This window comes from Molothrus ater, chromosome 23, assembly GCF_012460135.2.
Source record: "Molothrus ater isolate BHLD 08-10-18 breed brown headed cowbird chromosome 23, BPBGC_Mater_1.1, whole genome shotgun sequence".
Classification (NCBI taxonomy): Eukaryota; Metazoa; Chordata; class Aves; order Passeriformes; family Icteridae; genus Molothrus; species Molothrus ater.
Window position 1 is genome coordinate 346343 of NC_050500.2, and position 27302 is coordinate 373644.

Sequence of the window (27302 nt, forward strand, 5' to 3'; positions counted from 1 at the left end):
TTAAAAACCTCTTTAATCGTTTCCAACCTTTATTTCTGGGTGATTTGACGAAAGACACGAGTTAGTAATGGTTACATCATGCTGCTCCTCTACTGCGCATCGCCCGCCACAGCTCAGCCAGCAGCTCCCCAAGGCAGGGATTCACCCTCTCCATGGACACCTCAGGGGTTTAAATTAAAAAAAAAAAAAAAGCCAAAAAAAATCAAATCCAGAAAAAAACCCCAACCTTATGTTCTCTTTTTTTTTTTGGTTTTTTTTGCGCGTTCTGTGGTAGAAATGTTGATAAAAATAAAGCCCAGGTGAATGCGCTGCTGGAAATTCCAAATGCTCCCCCATGAGGACACAAAATCCTGGTTTAAGGCATTTCCAAGCCCCAGCAAAAGCAAAATGAGTTTTTATATTTATTTTTGTTCAATTCTTGGGCTTTTTTGTTTTTTGCTCTTTCTTGACTTTATCCTGGAAATCAGCAGCTTCCCCATCCCTGTGGAGCTGGAACACCAGCCCAGCTGGGAATGCCATTCCAAACTCCCAAAATAGGGACTGGGGGACTCCCAGCCCAGCCCAGCCCAGCATTTCCCACCAGGAATCCCAGTTTGGACCCAGCAGCCCCAAAAAATGGGAATTTTGGCACTCAGGGAACCCCCCAGGCACAGCAGAGCCCCCATCCCACGCAGGGCACAGCCCCCCATGGAATGTTTAACCCTGCCTTTTCCACAGGAATGTCACAGGTTGGGAATATTTATTTTTTTAAAAATCAAATAAACTAAATCAAAGCAGATCCAAGTGGTTTTTCCATTGGTTTTCCCTCTTGGTTCCACCTTTGTTCAGAGCTCACCCTGAGAGAAGAAATTTGACCTTTCCTGGCTCAAAAGTTGGTGCCAAAACTCCCATTTCAAAGGGTGCCCTGCAAGGCGGGGTAGAAATTTAGGGAAAAAAAAGCCAAATTCCGGCAGCTTGGGCAGGAACTCCCACCCAGAACCTGGTGGGGTCCTGCAGATGAATCCCCAAAGTTGTTTTTCCACAGAGAAATCCCAGCTGAGGGTGGGGAAGGGACACAGAGGCCACAAACCGGCAGGAAATCCTTCCATGGAGAAGGAATCCCATGGAAGATGGGATTTCTTCCAGGGCTGGGATCCATCTGTTCTTCTCCACATCCAGGAGACCCCGAGCTGCAGCCAGAGGTGCAGCCACACCCCAGAAACTTCACAACTGGCCCCAAAATTTTCCTGTCCTGGAAGAAAATGCTTCAAATTCCCCCCAAATCCTCCCCAGCCCTGCTCCTGCTCCTGTTGGAGCCGTTCCTGCTGGGCTGGCAGCATCCAGAGGATGTGGAAGACCCAAAAACTCCAAGTCCAAGGTGAAAAATTCCCAATTTTCTTGGTGGGAGAGGCTCCAGTGGCAGCTCTGCGTTGCCAGGCTGGGAGCCAGAGGCTGGAGAAGGCTGTGGGGCGTGAAGGACACATCCAGGAGACCTCTGAGGAGGGAACAGGGAATCTCCTGGTCCTCTTGGGAGAGGGAGAGAACTCCCAGCTCTGGGACAGGAGCTCCCAGTGATCCCCAGCATGAGGGAGGCCGAGGCTCGGTGGCCGGGGAGGGGTCAGGACGCGTCTGGATGAACACAAAATGTGGGAATGAGGTTTCACAGCTGCTCCTGCACGTGTCCAAGAGGAAGAGGAGGAGGAGGAGAACCGCTGGAAAAATCCACATTTTTGCCTCCCCAGCACCTCTGAGTCCAGCAAAGAGTCCCGAGGCGAGCGCAGAGCGAAGCTTGGGCCTGGCTCTCTCCCTTCCAGTGCGTGGCATCCCTGATTTGAGCAGAGCTCGGAGGAGAAAAGCACTTGAGATCCTTACACACATAAATTACAGTGAGAGGAACGGGGGGCAGCAGGAGTTGGGTGAACACGGGGCCAGGAGAAGGTTTGGAAGAGCCAGAGCCCGGAGCAGGGTGGGAATTCCCACCCCGCGAATCCGTGAAGGCCTCGCCAGCACCAGCAGCGTTTCCCCCACAGGAAAACAGGGTTGTTTTTGGGAACAAACCCCCCAAAAACACCAGGAAAAAAGGGGGAAAACAACCCCAAAACAAAGGAAGCTTCAAGTATGAAGAAGATCGACGCTGCAGTGGGAGAGTTCTGGTGTCACTTCTCGAGCTTTGTTCCGCTGCTCGGGCCGAGAGCCCGAAAGCAAAAAGGGTTTCCTGCCCTCCCTGTCCCCCCCAAAAATATAAAAAGCAATAAGTTTACAAAAATAGAAAATAATTACAGCAATAGGCAGGAGGGAGGGAGGAGGGAGGCGGGAGGGAGGTCCCTGGGCTCTATTTGGCCGAGCAGTGCAATATCCGGGGCTGGTTCAGGGCATCCTCCAGCAGGTGCAGCTCCCGCCGGTCCACGAGCACGTCCCGCATGCAGCCCACGAAACCCGTGCTGAACGCCTTGGGCAGGCGCTGGGGCACGCTCAGCTTGTCCAGGCCCCCTGGGAACAGAGCAGGGCTCAGCTGGGGCAGCGACAGAGCAGGGGACAGAGCAGGGGACAGAGCTGGGGACAGAGCTGGGGACAGAGCCGGGGACAGAGCTGGGGACAGAGCAGGGGACAGAGCTGGGGACAGGGGACAGGGACAGAGCAGGGGACAGAGCTGGGGACAGAGCTGGGGACAGAGCAGGGGACAGAGCTGGGGACAGGGGACAGGGACAGAGCTGGGGACAGAGCTGGGGACAGAGCCGGGGACAGAGCTGGGGACAGAGCAGGGGACAGAGCTGGGGACAGGGGACAGGGACAGAGCTGGGGACAGAGCTGGGGACAGAGCCGGGGACAGAGCTGGGGACAGAGCTGGGGACAGAGCAGGGGATAGGGCAGGGGACAGAGCTGGGGACAGAGCCGGGGACAGCTGGGGACAGAGCTGGGGACAGAGCTGGGGACAGAGCCGGGGACAGGGGACAGGGACAGAGCAGGGGACAGAGCAGGGGACAGGGGACAGGGACAGAGCAGGGACAGAGCAGGGGACAGGGCAGGGGACAGAGCAGGGGACAGAGCTGGGGACAGAGCTGGGGACAGAGCCGGGGACAGGGGACAGGGACAGAGCAGGGGACAGAGCTGGGGACAGAGCTGGGGACAGAGCAGGGGACAGAGCTGGGGACAGAGCCGGGGACAGAGCTGGGGACAGAGCTGGGGACAGGGACAGCACCCCTGGGAATGGCACAGGGTCAGCTGGGACTGAGGACAGAGCAGGGGATGGCACAGGGGACAGGGGACAGGGACAGCGCCCCTGAAATGGCAGGGGATAGGGGACAGGGCATTTTTCAGCCACCTGAGACTCACCCAGCCACAGCGCCCCGTCCGTGTCCAGCTGGGTGGCCCCGAGGGGCGAGGAGCCGGCGATGGGGGCCTCGTTCCCAACCTGCAGGGAGCCTTCCCTCTGCACCCTGCTCCCGAGGGGCAACAGCAGGGATTCAGCAACAGCAGGGATTCAGCAACAGCAGGGATTCAGCAATGGCCCCCAGAGCCAACCCAGAGCTGCTCCCTGCAAGCCCTGACCCTGGGAACCACCAGGGGGCAGATTTTGGGATAATCTCCATCCCATTCCCCACCAGTATATCCCCACCAGTAGGGCTGTAGTTACTTTATTTTTTCTGTATCTTAAACTCTAAAACTCTAAACTTTCCTTTACTTAACGTGGCTCTGCTTTAAACTCTAAATCCACATTCTCGCTTCTGGCAGCTAAGTCTGGAAGCCTTTTCCAAGGTCTCAGATCAAATCCTGAGTTTAATTCTAAGCTTTGACTTCCACACCCAAAGTTCTGAGAGTTCTGATCCAAAGAGAGCTCCTTGGGGATCATGGGGCTCACCTGCCTCATTCCCAGCTTTTCCACCCTGATCCCAATCCTGATCCAGAGCCTGATCCCAATCCAGATCCCAATCCCAGTCCAGATCCAAAGCCTGATCCCAATCCTGATCCTGATCCCAGTCCCAATCCAGATCCTGACCCCAATCCCAATCCCAATCCAGATCCTGACCCCAGTCCAGATCCAAGATCCCAATCCCAATCCCAATCCAGATCCTGATCCCAATCCCAATCAAGATCCCAATCCCAATCCAGATCCCGATCCCAATCCCAAAGCAGACCCTGCCCGCAGTCCCGGCCCCGCTCGCGCTGTGCTGACCTGGAGGCCCTGATGTGCACCCACTGGTTGGTGTTGACGGGCACGCTGGAGCGCAGGGTGACGGCCTTGGAGCCCAGGTCGTAGCTGAGCTGCACGCGGCCGTCCACGATGGCCAGGGCGATGTAATCCGAGCGCTCCAGCCCCTTCCCGCTCCACAGCAGCAGCCCCTGCGTCGCCTCCGTCTTGATGCTCAGCTCAAAGTGGTTGGACTGCAGGGCCTTCTCACTGCGGGGAAAGGCCATGGGCAGCTCCTCCTCCTCCTCCTCCTCCTCCTCCTCCCCGGGAGATGAACCCCCCGCCTGTCCCCACCTGCTGCCCTAAAGGTGCCAGATCTTGGGATAATCTCCATCCCATTCCTGAGATTCACCCATGGGGTCTGTGCCCACCTGCTGCCCTAAAAGTGGCAGATTCTGGGATAACCTCCATCCCGATCCTGGGATACACAAGAAGGGTCTGTCCCCATCTGCTGCCCTAGAGGAGCCAGATTTTGGGATCATCTCCATCCTACTCCTGGGGCTGGGATACACAGGAAGGAGATTCTTTGGAGATTCCTTGCTTTTATCCTCATGGAGCACAAGGATCAATCCCTGCCAGCTGTGGCACAGCAGCCATGGCACCCTGGGGATGGTCACAGGAAGGGCATGGAGGCAACAAAACCTTTTCCCAAGGGAGGAGGGAAGGAACGATGGGATTTTCCCCAGGTTGGAATCCTGATTCTTGCCTCTGGAACAGGCACGAGGCTCCTGGCCACAGCTGGAGTGGGACACACAGAGACACCACAGAGAGCTTTTTATTCCTGAGGGATGCTGCATCCAGGGGGTGGGACACAGCCCTGCTGTCCCTGCAGAGTCCCTCAGCCTTGGTGGCTCTTTGCTGTCCCTGCAGGGTCCCTTAGGCTGGGGCTGGTGGCTCTTTGCCATCCCCCCTGTGCAGAGCTCATCCCTCACGGATAAAAGGCCAGGACAGGGACACAGGACACACACAGGGACACAGGGACATGCTGAGGCACAGGCAGAGCAGGGGACAGGCACACCTGGGCACTCACCTGGGCTCCGAGGGGAAATCCAGCGCCTCGGGACTCGGATGGGAGAAAAGGGGAGCGAGCCATAAGCGAGGGGCAGCAAGGAGGCCCTTCCTGCCTTTCTTTTCCCTTTTCCCTTTTCCCTTTTCCCTTTCCTTTCCTTTCCTTTCCTTTCCTTTCCTTTCCTTTCCTTTCCTTTCCTTTCCTTTCCTTTCCTTTCCTTTCCTTTCCTTTCCTTTCCTTTCCTTTCCTTTCCTTTCCTTTCCTTGCCTTTCCTTGCCTTTCCTTGCCTTTCCTTTCCTTTCCTTGCCTTTCCTTTCCTTGCCTTGCCTTGCCTTGCCTTGCCTTGCCTTGCCTTGCCTTGCCTTGCCTTGCCTTGCCTTGCCTTTCCTTGCCTTTCCTTTCCTTTCCTTTCCTTCCCCTAGAGCTTCCCTGGAGGAGGAAAAATCCACTTTTATGGGCACCAAATCCAGCATAGGGGTGTGGGAGAAGCACAGCCCAAACTGGCCGGGAAAAGCCTGGGAAAAGGCTGGGAATGGTGACATTCCCTCTGCAGGGACACAAGGCAGCAGGGATGTGGCTCCGGGAGGGGACACAGGGACAATTCTGAGCTCACATTGCTGGAGGGCACTGCCCAGCTTAGGAGGATGCTCAGGATAATCCTGAAATTCCTAAAAAATCCCTTTGCAGCCCTTCCCAATGGTTTGGACATGCAGGTGGTGGCTCTGCAGCCCCCCATGCATAGGCACAGCTCAGCCCCCAGAGCCCTGAGGGCACACAATGAGGTGGGATGGGATGGGATGGGATGGGACAGGCAGGGATCCCCCCAAATCCCCCAAATCCCCCCCTTCCCACAGCAGGGAATGCTCTGCATGGAGCAGGGAATTTTAGGATTTCTTTTAGGGCTTCCCTTCCATGCAGGACAGACCCACAGCAAATCTCAGCTGTGCAGGGATTGGGATTTCTCCCCATCCTCCTGCCCTGACCCTTTTTCTGACCCCCCATCCACACTGGAGATGTTTTGAGGGGTTCCACATCCACACTGAAAAAATCAAGGATCAGCACCCCCAGTTTTCCATCTCCAACACCTCAGGCTGCTGCTGGAGCAGGAAACCACAGGGATCTTCCTTCCCTGTGCTCATCCTTATTAAAACCATGCTTAAAAATTCCTGCCCCCAGCCCTGCCCTGAGCTGCCCCGGGGTTTGGGGTGACAATGGGGACGTGGGGTGAGGGTGGCAGGGCCGTACTTACGCTGGGATCTCATTGCTCAGGTGGCTTGGAAACAGAGAAACAGTGACATTGAGAAGGGACAGACAGACAGAGACAGACACCCAGGGAGGGACAGACAGCAGCTCCACACGGACACCCCCCCCAGCAGGGCTGGGACACCGGGAATGGGACAGGCAGAAGGACCCAGGAGTCTCCTGAAGGAGGAAATTCCAGCCTGGAGGAGCTCAGGGGGAGCTCTGCTCATTCCCAGAGGGAATTCCCAAGAACAAGGAGGAATTCCCAGCCTGGAGCAGCTCTGCTCATTCCCAGAGGGAGTTCCCAAGGAGCAGCACATCCATGGCCAGCCCAGGTCCTCCCCAGCCCGGGGTTGGGACAGTCCCACGTGTTCCATCCCTGAGGGACACTCAGGATCCACCCCCAGCCCATCCCCAGCCAGGCCTGGAGCTGGGAATCTGGGGGAAATCAAGAGGGGAGAGCCAGGAACATCCAGCCCCGTTTGGAGCTCCTGGATCCCAGCTTGTCCTCCCCAGATCAGCCCTGGTGGGGCAGGTACCTCTTGGTGATGCTGTTGTGGTACTCCAGGTACGTGCGGCCATCGAAGGCCACGGCCTCGGTGTCCCCGGCTGCCTTCTCGATGATCACTGGGGAGAGACAGGGAGATGGGACAAGAACGGCCAGGAAACCCAGGGAATTCCTGGGAGATGGGAAAGGAAGGGCCAGGAAACCCAGGGAATTCCTGGGAGATGGGAAAGGAAGGGCCAGGAAAGGCTCCCCATGGCCACCTCCAACCCCCATGGCCACCTCCACATTTCCTGTGACACCTCCAGCTCCCCATGGCCACCTCCAACCTTGTGGGCCACCCCCAGCCCCCCGTGGCCCCCTCCAGCCTCCCATGGCAACCTCCAGCCTCCTGTGCCACCTCCGCTTTCCCATGGCCACCTCCACCTTCCCTGTGGCACCCTCCTGTCCCCGTGGCACCCCAGCCCTGGTGGCACTCACCCTTCTCGCAGTGTGCCCCCGAGAAGCCCCTGTGGCAGGAGCACTGGTAGCTGCCCAGGCTGGGGCTGCAGGTGCCCCCGTGCTGGCACGGGTTGGGTTTCTGGGTGCAGGGGTGCCCCCGGAACGGGGACACCTCCCTGGCACTGCGGATGTTCTGCTCCTTCAGCACGGGCACGCCACCCACGGAGATCTGAGGGGCAGGAAGGGTCAGCCAGGAGCTGCTCAGGGCCAAAAAATCCAAAACCAGGGAATTCCCATCCCTGGCAGCGTCCCAGGCAGGGCTGGATGGGCTGGGATGGTGGAAGGTGTCCCTGCCCATGGCACATGGGGAGCCTGAAGGTTCCTCCAACCCAAACCAGGCTGGGATCTTCTGAAGGTCCATGGCCACCCACCTCTGGTGAGACAGGGACACCAGGGGACACCAGGCAGTGGGGACAAGAGGAGGTGTGAACCCATCCCTGAGGTGGGAACCCATCCCTGAGGTGAGAAACCATCCCTAAGATGATGGGAATCTATCCATAAAGTGGGAGTCCATCCCTAAGATGATGGAAATCCATCCCTGAAATGGGAATCCATCCCTAGGGTGGGAATCCATCCAAGTGTTCCCAACCTCCCCTTCTGTTCCCCACTGGTGCCACTTTCCCACCACCAGGACAGCTCCCAGGTCCATCCCAGGACAGGTGGGACACTGGAATGACCAGCAGGACCTCACCCTCTGCACAGCTCCCTCGAAGCCGCTGGAGATGGCAGCTGCTCGGGCCAGCCTGGAGAAGTCGGGGGCTCCCCCCACGTAGAAGGGCTCCTTCAGGTTCAGCACCATGTGAGGCACCTGGGGGAACAGGGGCAGCAAGGACAGGGTGTCAGCTCGTCCCTGCTGCCCCATGCAGGGCCAGGAGCTGGCCTCGATGGTCCTCGTGGCTCTCTCCGTTTGGGAGATTGATGATAATTTATTTTATGGTAATTTATTTGATGATATTTTATTTATGATTCCACGGATGGAGCCTCCAGGAAACCTCCTCATGCCAAGGACTGCCAGGTCCCACCCCCAGCAGGCACCTGGGAAAGGTTTCCCCTGGATTGAATTTTTGGGGAGAGGCTCTTCCCACACTCTCAGGCCTGGAGGGGGGCTCTGCTCTCGTGTGCCCCCCAAAATTGGGGTCCCCAGGCCTTGCTGAGAGCCCCTGCAGGGCTGCGGCTCAATCCCAGCCCGTTCCAGAGGGATCCAGCCTGGCTGCCCCAAGGTTTGAGGAGCAGGTCCAGGTTTTCTCCTGCACCCCATGGCTTGAGGAGGTTCTCCTGCACCCCACGTGGTGGTTCTGGAGGAGGAAATTCCCTCCTTGCTGTCACCAGCCTCAGGATTCCTGGGAAATCTCTGGGATGGAGGCAGGGCCACAGCAAGGACGGGGTGACATGGAGCACTAACTAATGCTTTGTGGGATTAACACAAAATAAATGACCAGATTAATTAATTGAAATGGTCCCAAAACCAGAAGGTGACAACTGGCTGGGAATGAAGGACTAAACTACAGGGATCCTAAACCAGATGGGGAAGATGAAAAACACAAAAATAGGAAGGAAAGGAAGGAGGGAGGTGCCAATGGCAGATGAGATGGAGGCGTGGGGGGGGTCATACTTATCTGTACCTTACGGGATTTCTGGGATCCAGACAGCAGGGGAGGGGAAAATACAAAGGAAAATCAAAGGGAGAGAGAAGAAAAAAAAAAAAAAAAACAAAAAAAGAGAGAAAAGGGCCATCAGTGGGTGCCATTGCAACGGGCAGGGCTGCCACAGCCCTGCTGCCACCAGGGCTGTGTGGCTCTGGGGGTGGCAGGAGGGTCACTGCCACCCAGGGCTCTGCTCTGCTCAGAGAGGAGCTTGGACAGAGGAGAGTGAGGGCAGGAAAATGCCAGGTCGGGTTCTGTGGGTTTGGGGGTGAGCTCAGCAGCCAGCAGGGCTTTTCCTGTCTCCTCCTGGAGAGGGAGGGAAGGGAGCCCAGGAATGCAGGGGAGGGACCCCAGGAATGCAGGGAAGGAAGGGACCCCCAGGAATGCAGGGAAGGGAGAGACCCCCAGGAATGCAGGGAAGGGACCCCCAGGAATGCAGGGAAGGGAGAGACCCCCAGGAATGCAGGGAAGGGACCCCCAGGAATGCAGGGAAGGGACCCCAGGAATGCAGGGAAGGGACCCCCAGGAATGCAGGGAAGGGACCCCAGGAATGCAGGGACAGCACAGGGAGGGACAGGGAGAGGCTGGAACTGCAGAATTCCCAGCTGAGAGGAGAGCAGAGCAAGCACCAAGGGATGCAGCAGCAGGGCCTGGGTTTTTCCTGCTCCCTGAGCTCCTCTCACTGCTGGGGGCTCTTAATTAACCATTAATTACTGACCCAGGGGTGCCTCATGTGGCTGTTCCAACAGGGGACAGGTGAGGACCTGGAATAAGGGAGAGGGGTCCAGGAGAGGTGGGGGGCTCATCCAAGGTATCCCTGAAATCTGGCTGAGATCCTGGGCAGGGACAGGGGGGACAGGGGCTGCAAGGGATGCAGGGATCCTTCCCTGCCTGCTTCTCCACCCTCAAAGCCACAATTTAAACCCCAGAAACCTGAGAAACTCCACTCAAATCCACAATTTAAAGCCCAGGAACCCAAGAAATTCCATTTCTCCACCTTCAAACCCACAATTTGAAGCTCAGGAACCCGAGCCACTATTTAAAGCCCAGCAGCCTGAGAATTCCACTCTTCCACCTTCAAATTCATGATTTAAAGCCCAGGAACCCGAGAAATTCCACTTCTCCATCCTCAAATTCACAATTTAAAGCCCAGGAACCTGAGCCACAATTTAAAGCCCAGGAACCTGAGAAATTCCGCTCAAACCCAGAATTTAAAGCCCAGGAACCTGAGAAATTCCACTTTTCCATCCTCAAATCCACAATCTAAAGCCCAGGAACCTGAGAAGCTCCACTCAAATCAACGATTTAAAGCCCAGGAACCTGAGAAGCTCCACTCAAATCCACAATTTAAAGCCCAGGAACCTGAGAAGCTCCACTCAAACCCACAATTTAAAGGCCGGGAGCCTCAGGAGCTCCTCCCCAGGAGAGCAGGGCAGGGCTGGGTCCCCCCACTCACCGGGGACTCCCCTGTCACCCTGTGGCCGTTGTTGACCCTCAGGACGCCCTTGCGGCCGCTCCTCTCCAGCAGGACACTGACCCACGTGTTCAGGGGCACTGGCTCCTTGCTCCTGAGGGGGGAAAAAAGGGAAAAAAAAGCTTAAAAAACCTTCTAAAATCAGGCCTTGCTCAGCTGAATGAACATGTGAAGTTCCCATGAGAAAGAATCACAGGAATGAAAATCAGTTTGCAGAACAATCTGTTCTGGTAAGAAAAGCAGGCTTGCAGCTGTGGCAAATAAAAAGTCTGTGAGAACCTGTGAAGAAAATATTAAAAACATATAAAAATCATATTAAAAGTATAAAAATAAAAAATGTAAAGATAATATCAAAAATATATCTCTCTGTGTAAAGAGTCTCAGCATGTACACACACAAGCACCTCCTAAGCAATGAACTGAGCAGCAAGCAAGTTGAAATTAGAAAAAACACAAAAACTGAAATTAGAAATTAAACACAATAACTTGGAAAACTGGATAAAAACAGGTTGTAACATCAAAGTGAGGCTTTTGCTGCTGAAACTTTGAAAATTGTCATTATTTGCTGTTAATGTTATAAACTCTGCCCTCAGAACCTACAAAACCAGCCTGGAAAGGTGCCCTGAGCAGGTGATGCTTTAAGTTTTGGCCTTTCTATTTTTAAGATTCTGTGCTGATGTCTCAGGTTGAGCAGGGCAGAGTGCCCCCGGTGCCCTCACCTGAGCAGGGCAGAGTGCCCCCGGTGCCCCCAGCACCCTCACCTGAGCAGGGCAGAGTGCCCCCGGTGCCCCCAGCACCCTCACCTGGGCAGTGCCCCCGGTGCCCTCACCTGAGCAGGGCTGGCCCTTTGCCCAGGTCGTATCTGTACTCCAGGTGGCCCTCGTGCAGTGCCAGGGACACAAAGTCCCCTTTGCCATCGGTCTTCTGGCCGTTGTAGAAGATCATCCCGCTGGGCTTCTTGGCCAGGAACACCACCTCCATGGACATCTTGTCCCTGGGAGAGCAGGGGTGGGGTTATTGATTATTGATTGTGGGTTAGGGATTACGGGTTATTGGTTATGGATTATGGGTTGTGGACTGTGGGTTATGGATTATGGATAATTTTGGATTGTGGGTTATGGATTGTGGGTTGTGGATTTTTATGGATTATTGATTATGGGTTATGGACTGTGGGATACAGATTGTGGATTATGGATTCCCTCCCATCCAGCTGCTCAGGATAACCCCGAGGCCGTGGGTGTGGCAGCCATGCCAGCCCTGCCAGCTGCGGGGTGCCCAGGGTGCTGTGGGTGGGGTTTGTCCCTCCCTGTCCCTGCACTCACTGCAGGTCGGGCACAAAGCTCTGCAGCCCGTTGAGCTCCAGGTAGGAGAAGCCGTTGAACTCGGGCAGGAAGGGCACGGACTGGTCCTGCTCTGTCACTGGGCACAAAGCGGGCAGCGTGAGGGACACGGGGCGTGGCAGGCGTCCCAAGGTCACAGCGGGCTGGGGACACCCCTGCTGCCCCACCTCGCTCGCACAGGTCCCCCTCACGGCCCACGGGACAGGCGCACAGGGCCCCCCCGGCGGGCAGCACCAGGCAGGTGGCAGAGGCGTGGCACGGAGAGGGCTCGCACGGGTTCCTCTCGAAGGCACACGTGGGGCCTGCGGGATGGGAGATTGTCACCAACCCCCTGACACATGGCCCCAGGGTCCCCCATGTACTCAACGTCCCCCATGGGCATGTAGGCATCGAGGCACTGGCACAATGACCCCAAAAACTCCCACAGAACCCCCCAGAAATGGTGAAAATCCCATAATCCCCACCTCCGTACCTCAAAACCCCCTCAGAACCCTGCAATGCCCATCCCATACCCCAAAAACCCCCTCAGAACCCCCCAGAGGGATGAAAACCTCACAGTACCCATCCCTATACCCCAAAACCCCCCTCAGCACCCCACAATACCCACCCCATACCCCAAAAACCCCCTCAGACCCCCTTGGTGCCCACCCCATACCACAAAACCCCCTCAGACACCTCAATGCCCACCCCACACCCCAAAAACCCTCTCAAACCCCCTCGGTGCCCATCCCATACCCCAAAAAGCCCCTCAGACCCCACAGTTCCCACCCCATACCCCAAAAACCCCGTGGGTGCCCGCGCCGTACCCGTGTAGGCCTCGGGGCACTGGCAGTGGAACATGTCGGCCTCCCTGGCGTGGCAGGTGCCGCCGTGGTGGCAGGGGCTGGGCTGGCAGGGGTCGGTGCCACACTGGCCCACGGCCGTGGCGTACAGGACGTCACTGGAGCCCTGGTGCAGCTCGTGCCCACGGTTGTTGATGGCCAGGGCCCGCACGCAGCCCCGCAGGCCGCTCGTGGCACCCGTGCGCTCCGCCACCCTGAGGGGACATAGTGCCAGGGTTTGTCCCCAAGGGAGTGGCAGGGCCCCCGTGTGCTCTGCCACCCTGAGGGGACACAGTGCCAGGGTTTGTCACCAAGGGAGTGGCAGGGCCCCTGTGCGCTCCGCCACCCTGAGGGGACACAGTGCCAGGGTTTGTCCCCAGGGGGTGGCAGGGCCCCACTCATGGTGGCAGCGCCACCCTCACAGTACCACACTCAAGGGGCAGTGCCACCCTCCCAGGGGCAGTGCCACACTCACAGGCCCAGTGCCACCCTCCCAGCAGCAGTGCCACACAAGAGTGCCACCCTCACAGGGCCAGTGCCCCCTCATGGGGCAGTGCCACACTCCTAGGCCCAGTGTCACCCTCACAGTAGCAGTGCCACCCTTGCAGGCCCAGTGCCACCTCCTGGTCCCTGTGCCACACTCACAGTGCCACCCTCACAGACCCAGTGCCCCCCTCATGGGGCAGTGCCATCCTCCCAGTCCCAGTGCCACACTCACAGCAGCAGTGCCACCCTTGCAGGCCCTGTGCCAGCTCCCTGTCCCCGTGCCCCACTCACAGCGCCACCCATCAGCCCAGTGTCACCTCCCTGTCCCCGTGCCCCACTCACAGCGCCATGTGCTCATGGGGCACTCCCCCGATGAAGAGCTCGGTGTCCAGGTTGAGCCCGTCGGTGCCCGGGGGGCTGTGCCCGCTCACCGGGGGCTCCCCGTCCACGGCCAGCGTGCCCGTGCGCCGGTTCCGCGTCACCAGCAGCCGGTGCCAGCGCCCCGGCTCCACCGGCACGCGGCTGGTGACCGTGCCCGTGCCAGAGCCCGTGTCAAACCTGACAAAACACGGCCTTGGTGTTCTCCAAGGTGCCAGCTGGGCTGTGCCAGGCGTGACTGGCACTGGGAGCACTTGGGGACCCCCTTCTTCCCTCCCTCCTTCTCTCCCTCCCTCTTTCCTTCCCTTCTCTCCTCCTTCCCTCCCTCCCTCCCTCCCTCCTCTCCCTCTCTCTCCCCTTCCTTCATCTTTGCCCCCTTCTCTCCCCGTCTTTCCATCCCTCTTCCCCTCCCTCCCTCCCTGCCTGCCCTGCCCTCCCCCTCCCTCACTCCAAACCCGTATCCGTTGGATTCTGGAATACAAAAAAAGCCACTCTGGCTCTTTCCTCTCTTCCCTTTTTTCCCCCCTCTCCACATTTCTCATCCCAGTTAAAAAAAACCCTACCAAAAAAAGATGTCTCAAAAAACCCCCAAACCTGCCAAAAAAACCCCAAACCTGCCAAAAAACCAACCTGCCAAAAAACCCAACCTCCCACACTTCAGAGCTTTTTGAACTCACTCAAAGTTAACTTCACTGAAAAGAAGGAATGAGCTCCCTCAGTATTCCAGCCACACACACCCCAAAAAATCCTGATTTTTGTCCACTTTGAGGCCTTTTAGGATGCAAATTCCCCTTCCTGGGATACAAATTGCCCCTCCTGGAGTGCAAATTCCCTGTCCTGGGTCCAGAGACTCGCCTGAGCTCGTGCTCCCTCAGTATTCCAACCACATCCCCCCAAAAAATAAAGAAATCCCAATTTTTGTCCACTTTTAGGATTCAAATTCCCTGTCCTAGAGCTCACCTGAGCTCAGCCACACTTGATTCCAGCCACATCCCTCCCCCACAAAATAATCCCGATTTTTGTCCACTTTTGCAGCCTTTCAGGATAGAAATCTCCCCTGCTGGGATGCCAGCTCTCCCTGCTGGGACACCAATTGCCCCTTTGGGACACAATCCCCTTGCAGCCTGACCTGAGCTCCACGAAGCCCCCGAGCAGCGCCAGGGAGATGAAGTCCTTGCCGTGGCGCTGGGCGTTGTAGAGGAGCAGCCCCCGGGGCTCCAGCGCGCGGAACTCCAGGGAGATCCTGACCGTGTGGTAGGCGCGCATGGTCCGGAACGCCAGCACCGAGGCGCCCCCGAAACTGGGCACGGACCCGCCCGGGGCTGGGGGAAACAGCGGGGAATGGGGGCAGAAACGAGGGGGAAACGGGAGGAGAACAGGGGAAGAAAGGGGGACAGAACGGGGAGAGAACAGGGGGAAGAGAGGGGGAAAAAGTGGGGGGAAAAAGGGGGGGGGAAAAGGGGGGGGAATGGGGGGGAATGGAGGAAAAGGGGGGAAAAATGGGGGGGAGAACGGGGGAAAAAAAGGGGGTAAAGAATAGGGGGAAAGAATGGGGGGAGAACACGAGGGGAAAGGGGGAAGAAAGGGGGAGAAATGAGGCAGAGGGGGGGAAGAGGGGGAAAAAGAGTGGGGAAAGAAAGGAAGAAGAAAGAAAGGAAGAAGAAAGAAAGGGGGGGGAAAAAGAGGGGGGAAAGCAGGGGAAAAAGGGGGTGAAAAGGCAACTTTTATTGAGCTTGGGTTTATGAAAAGGGCAACTTGTTTGTGCCTCCCTTGAGGAGATCTGGGACTCCAAATCCCATTAAACCAGCAGGGCTGGACACCCACTGTCATTTTCCAAGGGATTTGTGAGATCAAATCCCATAAAACCAACAGGGCTGGACAGCCACTGATGTCTTCCATGGGATTTGGGAGGTCAAATCCCATTAAACCAGCAGAGCTGGACACCCACAGCTTGCAGAGCTCCAGGTGAGAGGGTTTTTAGCTGTTTTCCCATCTCTGGGAATGCCCAAATCCAGCCTGGCACAACCTGGCACAGGGTGGGTGGCATCCTACCCACATCAAAGGACGGGAAGCGACTTTTAAGCCCCAAATTTGTGATTTCTCACATCACCACCTACATTTCTCACAGAGAGCCCCTCCTGTGCCCGCGGGGCAGCTGCAGGTGAAGTGGTGCCCGTCGTCCTGGCAGGTGCCACCGTGCAGGCAGGGCTGGGACTCGCAGGGCCGTGCCAGGGGGGTGCCAGGGGGCAGCTGGGTGGGCTTCATCCTCCTGCTGCTGCCGGGGCTGCGGGTGCTGCCCACGGGGCTGTGGGTGCTGCCCCCGGGGCTGCGGGTGCTGCCCACGGGCTCGCCGTGCTGCCCCAGGGCCGCGGTGGCCGCGGGCGCCCTGCGCGTGGTGCCAGGGGCCATGGTGGTGGCCGTGGTGGTGGTGACGGTGGTGGTGAAGAGCCGGGGGATCCAGTCTGGAACACAGCAGGGATGGGGTCAGCTGGGGGCATTGGGGGCAGCTGGGGTTGGGGGTAGATGGGGGGGTTGGGGTCAGCTGGGGGGGTTGGTTTTAGGGTCAGATGTGGGATAAGGTTGGGGTCAGGTATGGGTTAGGGTTAGGGTCAAGTGTGGGTCAGTTTTAGTGTCAGGTATGGGTTAGTTTTAGGGTCAGGTGTGGGTTCAGGTGTGGGTTAGTTTTAGGGTCAGGTATGGGTTAGTTTTAGGGTCAGGTGTGGGTTTGGAAGTGTCCAAGCACCCTCTGGAAGATCCCTGCCCATGTCCAGACCCCTCTAAGGTCCCTCCCAACCCCAAACATTCTGGGACCCACCCGGGGAAGCTTTTGAGGGGTTGGCAAGACCAGCAGAGTCCCCTGGCATTCTGAAACCCCAAAGCGAGCGAGGGGGACTCACCAAAGTCCATGAATTTGATGTGCTCCTGCTGGGGCCTCTTCACCAGGATGGTTTTTCTCTTGGCAGCTCGGAGCTGCTTCAGCAGGGCCCCCTGGACATCAGTGGCCGTGTAGGACGTGGCTGAGCCCAGCCAGGAGGGCAAAGGAGGGGAGCAACAGTGAGCATTCCAACAGGAATTTCCTTCCCACGACCTCCCCAAACCCCTCCTTTCCCAAGGAAATAATCCTCCTTTCCAAGGAAATAATCCTTCTTCCCAAGGAAAATAATTCTCCGTCCCAAGGAAAATAATCCTTTCCCAATGAAACTAACTCTCCTTTCCCAAGGAAAATAATACTCTGTCCCAAAGAAACTAACCCTCCTTTCCCAAGGAAAAGAAACCTCCATTCCCAAGGAAAATAATCCTCCTTTCCAAGGAAAATAAGCCTCTATTCTCAAGGAAAATAAACCACCTTTCCCAAGGAAAATGACTCTCCTTTCTTAACGAAAATAATCTTCCTTTCCAAAGAAAATAATCTTCCTTTCCAAGAAAAATAATCTTCCTTCCCCAAGGAAAATAATCCTCCTTCCCAAGGAAAATAACTCTCCTTTCCAAGGAAAATAATCCCTCCATTCCCAAGGAAAATAACCCTCCTTTCCCATGGAAATAATCTTCCTTTTCCAAGGAAAATAATCCCTCAATTCCCAAGGAAAACAATTCTTCCTTCCCAAGGAAAACCCTTCCAGCTTCCTTAGTGTGCAGCTCCTCCCATCTCCGCTCACACAGAAATTTTGCAGGATAAAAGACCCAACCCCAGTGAATTTTAGGATGGTTCTTCCCTTCTCCTCCCCAGCCAGATTTCCCAGCCAGAACTCCCTCTGGGAATGGCCCCACCTGGGTCAAAGTGAGCCTCCACGATGACCCTGACGGCGCTGCTCTGGCCCAGGTCCCGCACTCGGATGCTCCTGAAATCCTTCCTGACATCAGAACCCCGGAACAGCTCGTCCAGCTGGGGAAGGAAAGGGTTAACGGGAAGATCCTGGCACGGGGATCCTGCCAGGGAAAGATCCAGGATAGGATTTGCTTCCCAGCCTTTGCAAGGCAGCCCGGTGACAGGGAGGGGACAGGGGACAATTCCAGCTGCTCTTGAGGGCCAGGGAAGAACAGGATCCACAAAGTGGGACAGGGATGGGCTGTGACAGTTCCAGCTGCTCTTTAGGGCCAAGAAAAAATGGGATCCATAAACAATTCCAGCTGTTCTCTAGGGCCAAGGCAAGAACAGGATCCATAAATAAAGTGGGACAGGGATGTTCTGTGACAGTTCCAGCTGCCCTTTAGGGCCAAGGGAAGAATGGGATCCATAAATCAATTGGGACAGGGAACCATCGTCCATTTTGTGACCATTTGGGTTCATCTTGAGTGTAGGCCCAAGGTGTATCCATTGAGGAGATCCTTTTAACAAACCCCTGCTTCACTGTGTAACTCTGTTCTGGGGCAGCCCCTCAGGGCACCTGCAGGGTCCCCTTGGTGCCAGCTGTGCCCCCACGAGGGGCACGGAGCTCACCGCGCTCTCGATGCTCCGCGCCGTCTCCCCGAAGAGCTCGGATTTGGGGTCGGCCATCTCCGGGGTGTAGAACAGCTCCTGGCCCTCCACCTCCTCCAGGATCAGCACTCCTTGGAACACTTTGGTGGCTGCGGGAGGAGGGAACACAAGACAAAGCCCTTGAGCTGGGCAGGGGCGGCGAGGGAGCGCCGCGGTCCCTGGCAGGGGGGATGGCAGTGTGGGGGTAGTGCCAGTGCCGGGTTAGTCGGGATGGGACGGGCACAGCCATGGAGGATTAGTGCTGGAGCAGATGGCAAGGACCAGGCTGGAGATGGCAGCTTTTACCAGACGGGTTCCTGCGAGCTCCGGCGCGGAGAGCAGCCCCCCTGCACCGCTGGGTGACAAGAGAGACACGTTAGAGGACAGGGGACACGCCAGGGCCCCGGGGCACCCACGGGCACCCATGGGGCACTGCCCGGGGCCGGGGGCCAGGGGGACACAGGGCAACCACAGCCCTGCCAAACCAGCCTGGAGCTGCAGCAGGAGTGCCAGGGCTGGATCCTGCCCTGGGGCTGCAGAGGATGGAGAGATCCCGCTGTGGGAACCACACACGAGGTTCCTCTTCCTTTCCATTTTCCCTTTTTCTTTCCCTTTCCCTTTTCCCCTTCTCTCTCCCTTTCCATTTTCCCTCTCCCTCTTCCTTTTCCCTTTTTCTTCCCCTTTCCCTCTCCCTTTCTCTTTTCCCTTCTGCTTTTCCCTTTCCCCTCTCCTTTTCCCTTCCCTTTCCCTTCACACAGGTCTGTCCTTTATGGGTTAAAAGGGAAAGTTTTTTTTCCTAGAGGCAAAGGGGATGTCCTACTAGAAACCCCAAGGAACAAGGAAGGACTTGAGTGAGGAAAAATCTGGGACATGGCCCCTGAGGAACAATTTTCAGGATAACGAAGATATTCTGACAGAGCAGAGGTGGGGCTGTGCTTCCTCAGATTGCGGGAAGGAGGAGAAATCCCAGCTGGATCAGGGGACAGCAAACACCCCCAGGAAGTGATCCCAATTCTTCCTCCAGCCCCAAATCCACCTGGGCAGTTCCGTGTGTCACTCCCCTTGAGAGATCCCAATTCCTGACCCCAAAGGGATCCCAAACCAGCCCCAAATCCACCTAGAGAGCTCTGTGTGTCATCCCCCTTGAGAGATCCCAAACTCCTGACCCCAAAGTGATTCCAACCCTTCCTCCAAGTCCCAAATCCAGCTGGGCAGTTCTGTGTCCTCCCACCCTGAGAGATCCCAAACTCCTGACCCCACAGGGACCCCAAGGGACCCCAGTCCCCCATTCCAGTCTCACCGGGGCAGTTGGTGCCCTCGCTGTCGGCGGCTGCGGTTTTGCCGTCGGAGCAGCAGCCCAGGGCGCTGTTGTAGCACGTGGCCCTCTCGATGGCAGGCGTGGGTGGCACCTGGCCCTCGTCAGGCTCCTCCTCGCCTGGGGGACAGACGGGGGACACCCAGCAGTGACACCTCTGCATGGCACCCGCCCTGCTCGTGGTGACACCCAGGGCGGGGCTGAGGACACCAGGGGACAGCCCCCAGTGGCCTGGGGACACTCAGTGTGGCATTGCCCAGGGGACACTGAGCATGGCGCTGCCCTGGGGACACTCAGTGGCATTGCCCAGGGGACACTGAGCATGGCATTGCCCTAAGGACACTCAGGGTGGCATTGCCCAGGGGACACTGAGCATGGCACTGCCCAGGGGACACTGAGCATGGCACTGCCCTGGGGACACTCAGGGTGGCATTGCCCAGGGGACACTGAGCATGGCACTGCCCTGGGGACACTGAGCATGGCACTGCCCTGAGGACACTCAGGGGCACTGCCCTGGGGACACTCAGTGTGGCACTGCCCTGGGGACACTCAGGGTGGCATTGCCCAGGGGACACTGAGCATGGCACTGCCCTGGGGACACTGAGCATGGCACTGCCCTGAGGACACTCAGGGGCACTGCCCTGGGGACACTCAGTGTGGCACTGCCCAGGGGACACTCAGTGTGGCATTGCCCAGGGGACACTGAGCATGGCACTGCCCAGGGGACACTCAGTGTGGCACTGCCCAAGGGACACTGAGCATGGCACTGCCCTGGGGACACGCAGTGTGGCACTGCCCTGGGGACACTGAGCATGGCACTGCCCTGAGGACACTCAGGGGCACTGCCCTGGGGACACTGAGCATGGCACTGCCCTGAGGACACTCAGGGGCACTGCCCTGAGGACACTGAGCGTGGCACTGCCCTGAGGACACTCAGGGGCATTGCCCTGGGGACACTGAGCATGGCATTGCCCTGGGGACACTCAGAGCCCCCCCAGAGCCCCGGGGGTGGCACTCACCAGCAGATCCCGCCCCGCTGGCCTCCTGGTCCCCGCTGGTGCCCATGTCCTGGTCCCCGCTGCCCTCGGCGCTGCCGGACTCGCTGTAGCCGGGCTGGCTGGTGGCCGCCACCACGGGGACAGTGGCCAGCGGGCGGATGGTGGCCTTGTGCGCGCCGTGGGTGACCCAGGCCGTGGTGGTGGCCGGCCTGGCCGTTGTCACACGCCTGGTGGTGGGGTGGCCCCGCTCCGTGGGCCTGGCTGGCGGCAGGGACGGGCTGGTGGCCGCCCCGGTGGGCAGGGGGGACCGCGGGGTGGCCCCAGGGGGCGCGGGCAGCTCCGGGGGCACCGTGGGCAGCGGCGTGGGGGGCACCGGGGGGCTCGTGTGGGTGATGGACTCTGCAGGGACACAGACACGGAGGTGAGGGGGTGGCACTGGGAGGGGGGGACAAAGCTTGGGAAGGGCAGATCCTGTGCCAGGGGATGTCCTATGGGGTGGCAGGGCCAGCCTGAGGACATGGGGCTGACACTGCCCTGGGGACACTGAGTGTGGCACTGTGCAGGGGACATTGAGTGTGGCACTGCCCCAGGGGACACTCAGTGGCACTGCCCTGGGGACACTCACCATGGCACTGCCCTGGGGACACTCAGTGGCACTGTCCAGGGAACACTCACCATGGCACTGCCCAGGGGACACTCAGTGGCACTGCCCTGGGGACACTCAGTGGCACTGCCCTGGGGACACTCACCATGGCACTGCCCCACATGCTTGACCGTGATGTGCTGGCCCTGCCTGCAGGCGATGGTCCGCAGCTGGCACTGGTCCCCGTAGGTGACACCATCAGAGCCACACACCTGGGGACACAGGGGACACCGGAGCTGCACCTCTGGGCCCCTCCCAGTGACACTAATGGGTCACTGGGAATGATGGCAGCGTTTTTGGGGGGCTCCTTTGGGGCACAGAGTGACCCAGGGCGGCTCAGGAGTGCCAGGGGACATCTGTGACCCGTGTGTCCCCCTTGCCCAGCAGGGAACAGCTCCTGCAGGATTTTGTGTCCCACCCCAAAGCCCCCCAGAGGGGTGTCCCCAAACCTTGGTGGTGTTGGCCTCGGGGCACAGCGGGGACGGGCACTCGCAGTGGGCGAAGCCGTTCAGCTCCACGCACGAGGCCCCGAAGTCACAGCTCAGCTCCTTGCACGACCTGGGGGCTGAGGGGTCTGGGCAGGGAGAGAGGGATCCGGGAAAACATCCCAGTTAGGCAGGAGCCAAAACCCCAAACTGACAGGTGCCAAAACCCCAAACTGACAGGTGCCAAAACCCCAAATTGACAGGACCCAAACCCCGACATAAACAGGACCCAAAACCCCAAATTGACAGGACCCAAACCCCCACATAAACAGGACCCCAAATAACCAGGACCCCAAATGCCAAATACACAGGACCCAAACCCCCAAATAAACAGGACCCCAAATAAACAGGACTCCAAACCCCAAATAAGCAGGACCCAAAACCCCCAGTACTGCAGGACCCAAACCCCAAATAAGCAGGACCCAAACCCCAAACCCCAAACAAGCAGGACCCCTCACCCTTGTGGCAGCCCGTGGTGCCCAGGCTGCTGCCGTCGGGGCACTGGGTGCACTTCATGCCCGTGATGCCCGTCCTGCAGGAGCACAGCCCCGACATCTGCTCGCAGTCATCCCGCACCGAGCCCACGGGGTCACAGTGGCACGCTGCAACGGGGACAGGGCACGGCGTGGGGACGGGGCACAACAGTTATGGGGTGGGGAAGGGGGGAAAATACAGTCATGGGGTGGGAAAACAGTTATGGGGTGGGAACGGGGAAAGAACACAGTTATGGGGTGGGGAAGGGGGAAAGAACACAGTTATGGGGTGGGAAAGGGGAAAATGCAGTTATATGGTGGGAAAGGGGGAAGGGGGGCCTGACAGCCATGTGGGAAGGGGGGTGGTGATGTGCCATCCCTGTCCCTCAGGGAAGTGTCCCACCCCTGTCCCACCCTTGGGCAGTGTCCCTGTCACTCACAGGTGACACCCCTGTCCCCCTCAGCAGTGTCCCCTCACTGTCCCTGTCCCCGTCACTCACGGGTGACACCCTGTCCCTCAGCAGTGTCCCCTCACTGTCCCTGTCCCCGTCACTCACGGGTGACACCCTGTCCCCCTCAGCAGCGTCCCTGTCCCCATCACTCACGGGTGACACCCTGTCCCCCTCAGCAGTGTCCCCTCACTGTCCCTGTCCCCGTCACTCACGGGTGACACCCTGTCCCCCTCAGCAGCGTCCCTGTCTCCGTCACTCACGGGTGACACCCTGTCCCCCTCAGCAGCGTCCCTGTCCCCATCACTCACGGGTGACACCCCTGTCCCCCTCAGCAGTGTCCCCTCACTGTCCCTGTCCCCGTCACTCACGGGTGACACCCTGTCCCCCTCAGCAGCGTCCCTGTCCCCGTCACTCACGGGTGACACCCTGTCCCCCTCAGCAGCGTCCCTGTCCCCATCACTCACGGGTGACACCCCTGTCCCTCAGCAGTGTCCCCTCACTGTCCCTGTCACTCACAGGTGACACCCCTGTCCCCCTCAGCAGTGTCCCCTCACTGTCCCTGTCCCCGTCACTCACGGGTGACACCCTGTCCCTCAGCAGTGTCCCCTCACTGTCCCTGTCCCCATCACTCACGGGTGACACCCTGTCCCCCTCAGCAGCGTCCCTGTCCCCGTCACTCACGGGTGCAGCCACTGCGGCCGTCGGTGACGATGCCGCGGAAGTTCCAGAAGCCGGGCTCGCAGCGGTCGCACTTGAGGCCGCCCACGCCGGGCTTGCAGGAGCACTGCCCCGTGCCCGGGTCACAGGAGCCACCGTAGGAGCCGTAGGGGTTGCACTGGCACGTGCCTGAGGGCAGGGGCACAGGGGACACCCGTGTCACCACCCCGTGCCACCCCTGCTCTCCTCCATCGGCCCCCAGGCTGTCACCAGGAGCTCGATGCCATCAAGAGCTCGATGCCATCAAGAGCTCGTCTCTCATTAACATCAAAGGGGAAGGAAGCTATTAGAGGGTGATTATTAATTCATTAACGAGCAGCTTGATGGAGGGGAGGCAGCCAAAGATAGACAGGCAGGCGCTGTCCTTGTCCCAGCGGGGAGGTGACAGAAAGGGACATTAAGGGACAGAGAGGGGCACAAAGGGACACCTGGGGAGGGGGCGAGGACACCCCAGGAGCAGGGAGAGGGAAAGTCCATGGATAAACCTGGCCCGGGGGGCTCAAACTGCTCCTTCAGTGGTGAGGGACACGGGTGGGACACAGACTGGTGACACTGGATTTCCACTGGAATCATCAGTCCATGGATTTCATGGATGGGGGAACAGGATTTCCACCAGAAAACCCAAAGATCATCACTGCCAGAGCGATGGAAATGCTCCTGTCCCCTGGAGCATCCCCCTGGACAACATCCCCACAGCTCCTGCAGCCTTTCCCACTATCCAGCTGCTTTCCCCCCATTATCCAGGTGTTTTTCCCCATTATCCAGCTGTTTTTTCCCCATTATCCAAGCTGCTTTTTCCCCATTTTTCAGCTGTTTTTCCCTCCATTATCCAGCTGCTTTTTCCCCCATTGTCCAGCTGTTTTTTCCCCCATTTTCCAGCTCTCCCTGCTCAGCATTACCCCACCCTGGAGTTGTGTCTCCATGGCTGATGTTTCCCCCATCAGGCAGCCACAGCCTCAGCTGTTGAGAGCCTTTCAAAACGCTCCTGCTGGCTTGGATAATTAGTGAATAAATATTAATGAGCCCCTGGCCAGCTCAGCTTCCTGCACAGGGGGTCACCCAGCTGTCACTGGGCCTCTGCACGGTCTCAGGTGACACGTTTCCCTCCATGGAATATTCCTGTCACTCTGGCAGGTGGAAATGCCTGAGCCCAGTAATGGGTTGAAGGCACCAAGGCCCTGGAGGCACCTCTGGGGACACCCAAAGTGTCCCCTCCAGCATTCCCAAGGGATTGAGGCCTGGGAGGTGGCTCAGGGATTCTGGAGGATCATCAGTGGAAGGCTGTGGGGCAGGAGGGGTCAAGTCCCTTCTCCCAGGGACAAGGGACAGGACCAGAGGAAAAGGGGAGGTTCAGAGTGGATATTTGGGAAGATTTGTTCACTGGAAGAGTGGTCAGGGTTTGGAATGGGCTGCCCAGGGAAGCAATGGAATCACCAACCCTGGAAATGCTCAAAACCCTGCGCATGAGGCTCAGGGGTGGCGTGTGACACTTGGGGATGGGATTTTGTGACCACGGTGGTGCTGCAGCTCAGGAGGGCTTTGGCTTTTCCGCCTTGAATATCCCACGATCCTACATCTGGGGGGTGTCCAGCTTCACGTCCCGGGGACAGCACCCCAGATCCTCCCCAGCCCCTGTGAGGGTCCCCGGGGGTGGCACTCACTGGGACATCCAGCAGCTCCCACGCCCAGCGCCAGGGTGACGTTGTCGGGGCAGCAGCCGTAGACGCTCTGGCTGCAGTGCACGACCAGCAGGGGTGGCGGGGTGGTGGCCAGGGCTGCGGGGGGGGACAGGGACACAGGGGTCACCTCGGCACCCGGGATCCCGCAGCATTCCCATAAATCCTCCTGGAGATGCTGGGAACTGGAGGGGAGGCCCGGGACAGGGGACAGCAGAGCACAGGGACAGGGGTGGCCCCTGAGAGCAATTCCTGCTTATGGCCAGGGAAAGGACAGCAGGGACACAGCTGGGGACAGAGCCAGCAGGGAGGGGTGGCTGCCCTCAGGGGACACACCCAGTGACACACCCAGGGACACACCCAGTGACACACCCAGGGACACACCCAGAGGGGGAGTGGCCTCCCAAAGGGACACACCCAGGGACACACCCAGCCAGGAGAGCATGGCTTCCCTGAGGGGACACCCCCAGGGACACCCCCAGAGCGGGGATGGCCTCCCCAGGGGACTCACCCCGGCAGGCTCCCTGGCTGGTGACCAAGAGCTCCTGGCGCTTCTCACACCGCGTCTTCTTCAGCTCGCACTCGTTGCCGTAGGTGACACCGTCAGAGCCGCACACCTGCCAGCAGCAGGGCCAGGGCACAGCTCAGGGCAGCCCCTGGCAGGGCTGTGCCAGCCAGGAGAGGACAGAAGGAGGGCAGGGCTCACCGGGCTGCGGGGCACGGCCACGCAGGTGAAGTCACAGACGCAGGGCTCGTCCTCGGCGTCCTCGTCCCACCAGCCCCCGAAGTGGCGGCAGCGCTCCTGCTCACACTCGCTGCCATCCCCCGAGCCCGAGCCCCCCGAGCCACACTCTGCGCACACAGAGAGAGGAAAGGAAGGGGTTCAGTCCCTGAGCTTGGCTCCTGCTCACACTCACTGCCATCCCCTGAGCCACACTCTGGGCACACAGAGAGAGGGAAGGAAAGGGTTCAGTCCCTGAGCTTGGCTCCTGCTCACACTCACTGCCATCCCCTGAGCCACACTCTGGGCACACAGAGGAAAGGAAAGGGTTAAATCCCTGAGCTTGGCTCCTGCTCACACTCACTGCCATCCCCCGAGCCCGAGCCCCCCGAGCCACACTCTGGGCACAGGGATGCAATGGGTTCAATCCCTGAGCTTGGTTTTATGAGATTGAAGGTGAATTTGTTACACTGGAGACAGTTCTGCTGCTTGGGATGGTGTAGAATTATTGGAGGTTGTGTTGGATATAGGAAAAGGTTTAACAAAAGGTAAAATAACAAAAATTTTACAGAGGAAAACTTAAGTTAGGGGGAAGAGGTTCTTCCTCTTGCTAAAACACTCTACAAAAATAATTATTTCTTTTGTTCTACTCCATGCCTTGATCCGGGAACCTAAATCCCAACTGTGCAGGACCCAAAATCCCAAATAAACAGGAACCTGAATCCCAGTTATGCAGGACCCAAAATCCCAAACAAACACCCCCAAGTGTGCATAGGGAGATTGTGGGTGACGTGGAGCTGAGGAAGGGCTGGGATTTGGGGCTGGGATTTAGGGCTGGGAGAGGGCTGAAGCCCCTGGGGCTCTGCAGGATGAGCTGCAGCAGCAGCAGCAGAGCTGTGGCTGATTTCAAAGGCTGCTGGAAGGGGAGAAGGGATGGGGGAAGGGGAACCTGGCCCTTTCTCTGGCGTGATCAAAGGCTGGGCTTTGGCATTACACACAGAATTATTCAGGCTCTGCCTGAGGAGGGACAGCAACCTGAAATCCCCCGAGCAGGGCTGTGATCAAACACCCTGCTCTGCCTTCTGCCTCAGCTCTGCCCTGCTCTGACGTCCTCCCCCACGTGTGCCAGGCAACCTCAGCTCTCTCCCTGTGCCAGCAGGAGCCCACAGCTTCCCCTGAGTGGGAAAACTCTGCAGGTTCTTTATTTTTAGGCTCACCAAGCCGACCCCAAAACCTTCCCTGGAGCTCTGCTGAGGCAACAGAGCCATGGGATGGGAGGGGTTGGAAGGGAGCTCAAAAATCATCCAGGACCAAACCCCTGCAGGGGCCAGGGATGGCACTGGAGAGGGAAAATTTACATTGGATGCAGAGACAGGACAAGGGGGAATAGGTTCCAACTGAAAACCGGAAATTTAGGTGGGATATGGGGAAAAAAATCCTCCCCGTACTTTGGCTAGAATTGGAAAAAACTGGGATAGCAGAATGGGGGCTGGAACTGGAAGGGGGCTGGCGCAGGACTGGGGGTGCTGGGGGTCCTTTGGGCAGTGAGGGAAACATGGCTGGTACAGAACCTGCTGTTTTGGGGGGGTTTTGGGGTTCTCACAGGGCACAGAGGGACAGCAGAAAAGCATGGCTGGTGCAGAACCTGCTGTTTGGGTGGTTTTTGGGGTCTCACAGGGCACAGAAGAAGCATGGCTGGTGCAGAACCTGCTGTTTGGGTGGTTTTTGGGGTCTCACAGGGCACAGAGGGACAGTGAGGGAAGCATGGCTGGCACAGGATCTGCTAATTTGGGTGCCTGG

At 58.3% G+C, this 27302-nt stretch overlaps 1 protein-coding gene across 6 annotated transcripts in view; it reads right to left on the reverse strand.

The window, feature by feature from the left end:
• Positions 1-27302, reverse strand: part of AGRN (agrin) — a 75128-nt gene continuing 47826 nt past the window's right edge. For 3 of the 6 annotated variants that reach the window (XM_036396088.2, XM_036396085.2, XM_036396089.2), the window contains 27 exons: positions 25488-25633; positions 25293-25398; positions 24767-24880; positions 23070-23234; positions 21922-22065; positions 21428-21552; positions 21085-21190; positions 20357-20734; positions 19323-19457; positions 18005-18132; positions 17335-17449; positions 16464-16583; positions 15684-16028; positions 14696-14888; positions 13531-13746; positions 12688-12917; positions 12049-12183; positions 11864-11960; positions 11371-11535; positions 10525-10636; positions 9048-9059; positions 8117-8233; positions 7405-7594; positions 6959-7046; positions 4154-4378; positions 3313-3416; positions 1-2469 (listed from right to left, as the gene is read on the reverse strand). In XM_036396088.2, coding sequence (XP_036251981.1) covers positions 2312-2469; positions 3313-3416; positions 4154-4378; positions 6959-7046; positions 7405-7594; positions 8117-8233; positions 9048-9059; positions 10525-10636; positions 11371-11535; positions 11864-11960; positions 12049-12183; positions 12688-12917; positions 13531-13746; positions 14696-14888; positions 15684-16028; positions 16464-16583; positions 17335-17449; positions 18005-18132; positions 19323-19457; positions 20357-20734; positions 21085-21190; positions 21428-21552; positions 21922-22065; positions 23070-23234; positions 24767-24880; positions 25293-25398; positions 25488-25633 — 4169 coding nt within the window. In that variant the 3' untranslated portion in view covers positions 1-2311. Of the gene's footprint in view, positions 2470-3312; positions 3417-4153; positions 4379-5198; positions 5232-6958; positions 7047-7404; positions 7595-8116; positions 8234-9047; positions 9060-10524; positions 10637-11370; positions 11536-11863; positions 11961-12048; positions 12184-12687; positions 12918-13530; positions 13747-14695; positions 14889-15683; positions 16029-16463; positions 16584-17334; positions 17450-18004; positions 18133-19322; positions 19458-20356; positions 20735-21084; positions 21191-21427; positions 21553-21921; positions 22066-23069; positions 23235-24766; positions 24881-25292; positions 25399-25487; positions 25634-27302 lie in introns of all 6 variants that reach the window. The other 3 variants (XM_036396090.2, XM_036396087.2, XM_054517124.1) reach the window with 2 other exon arrangements.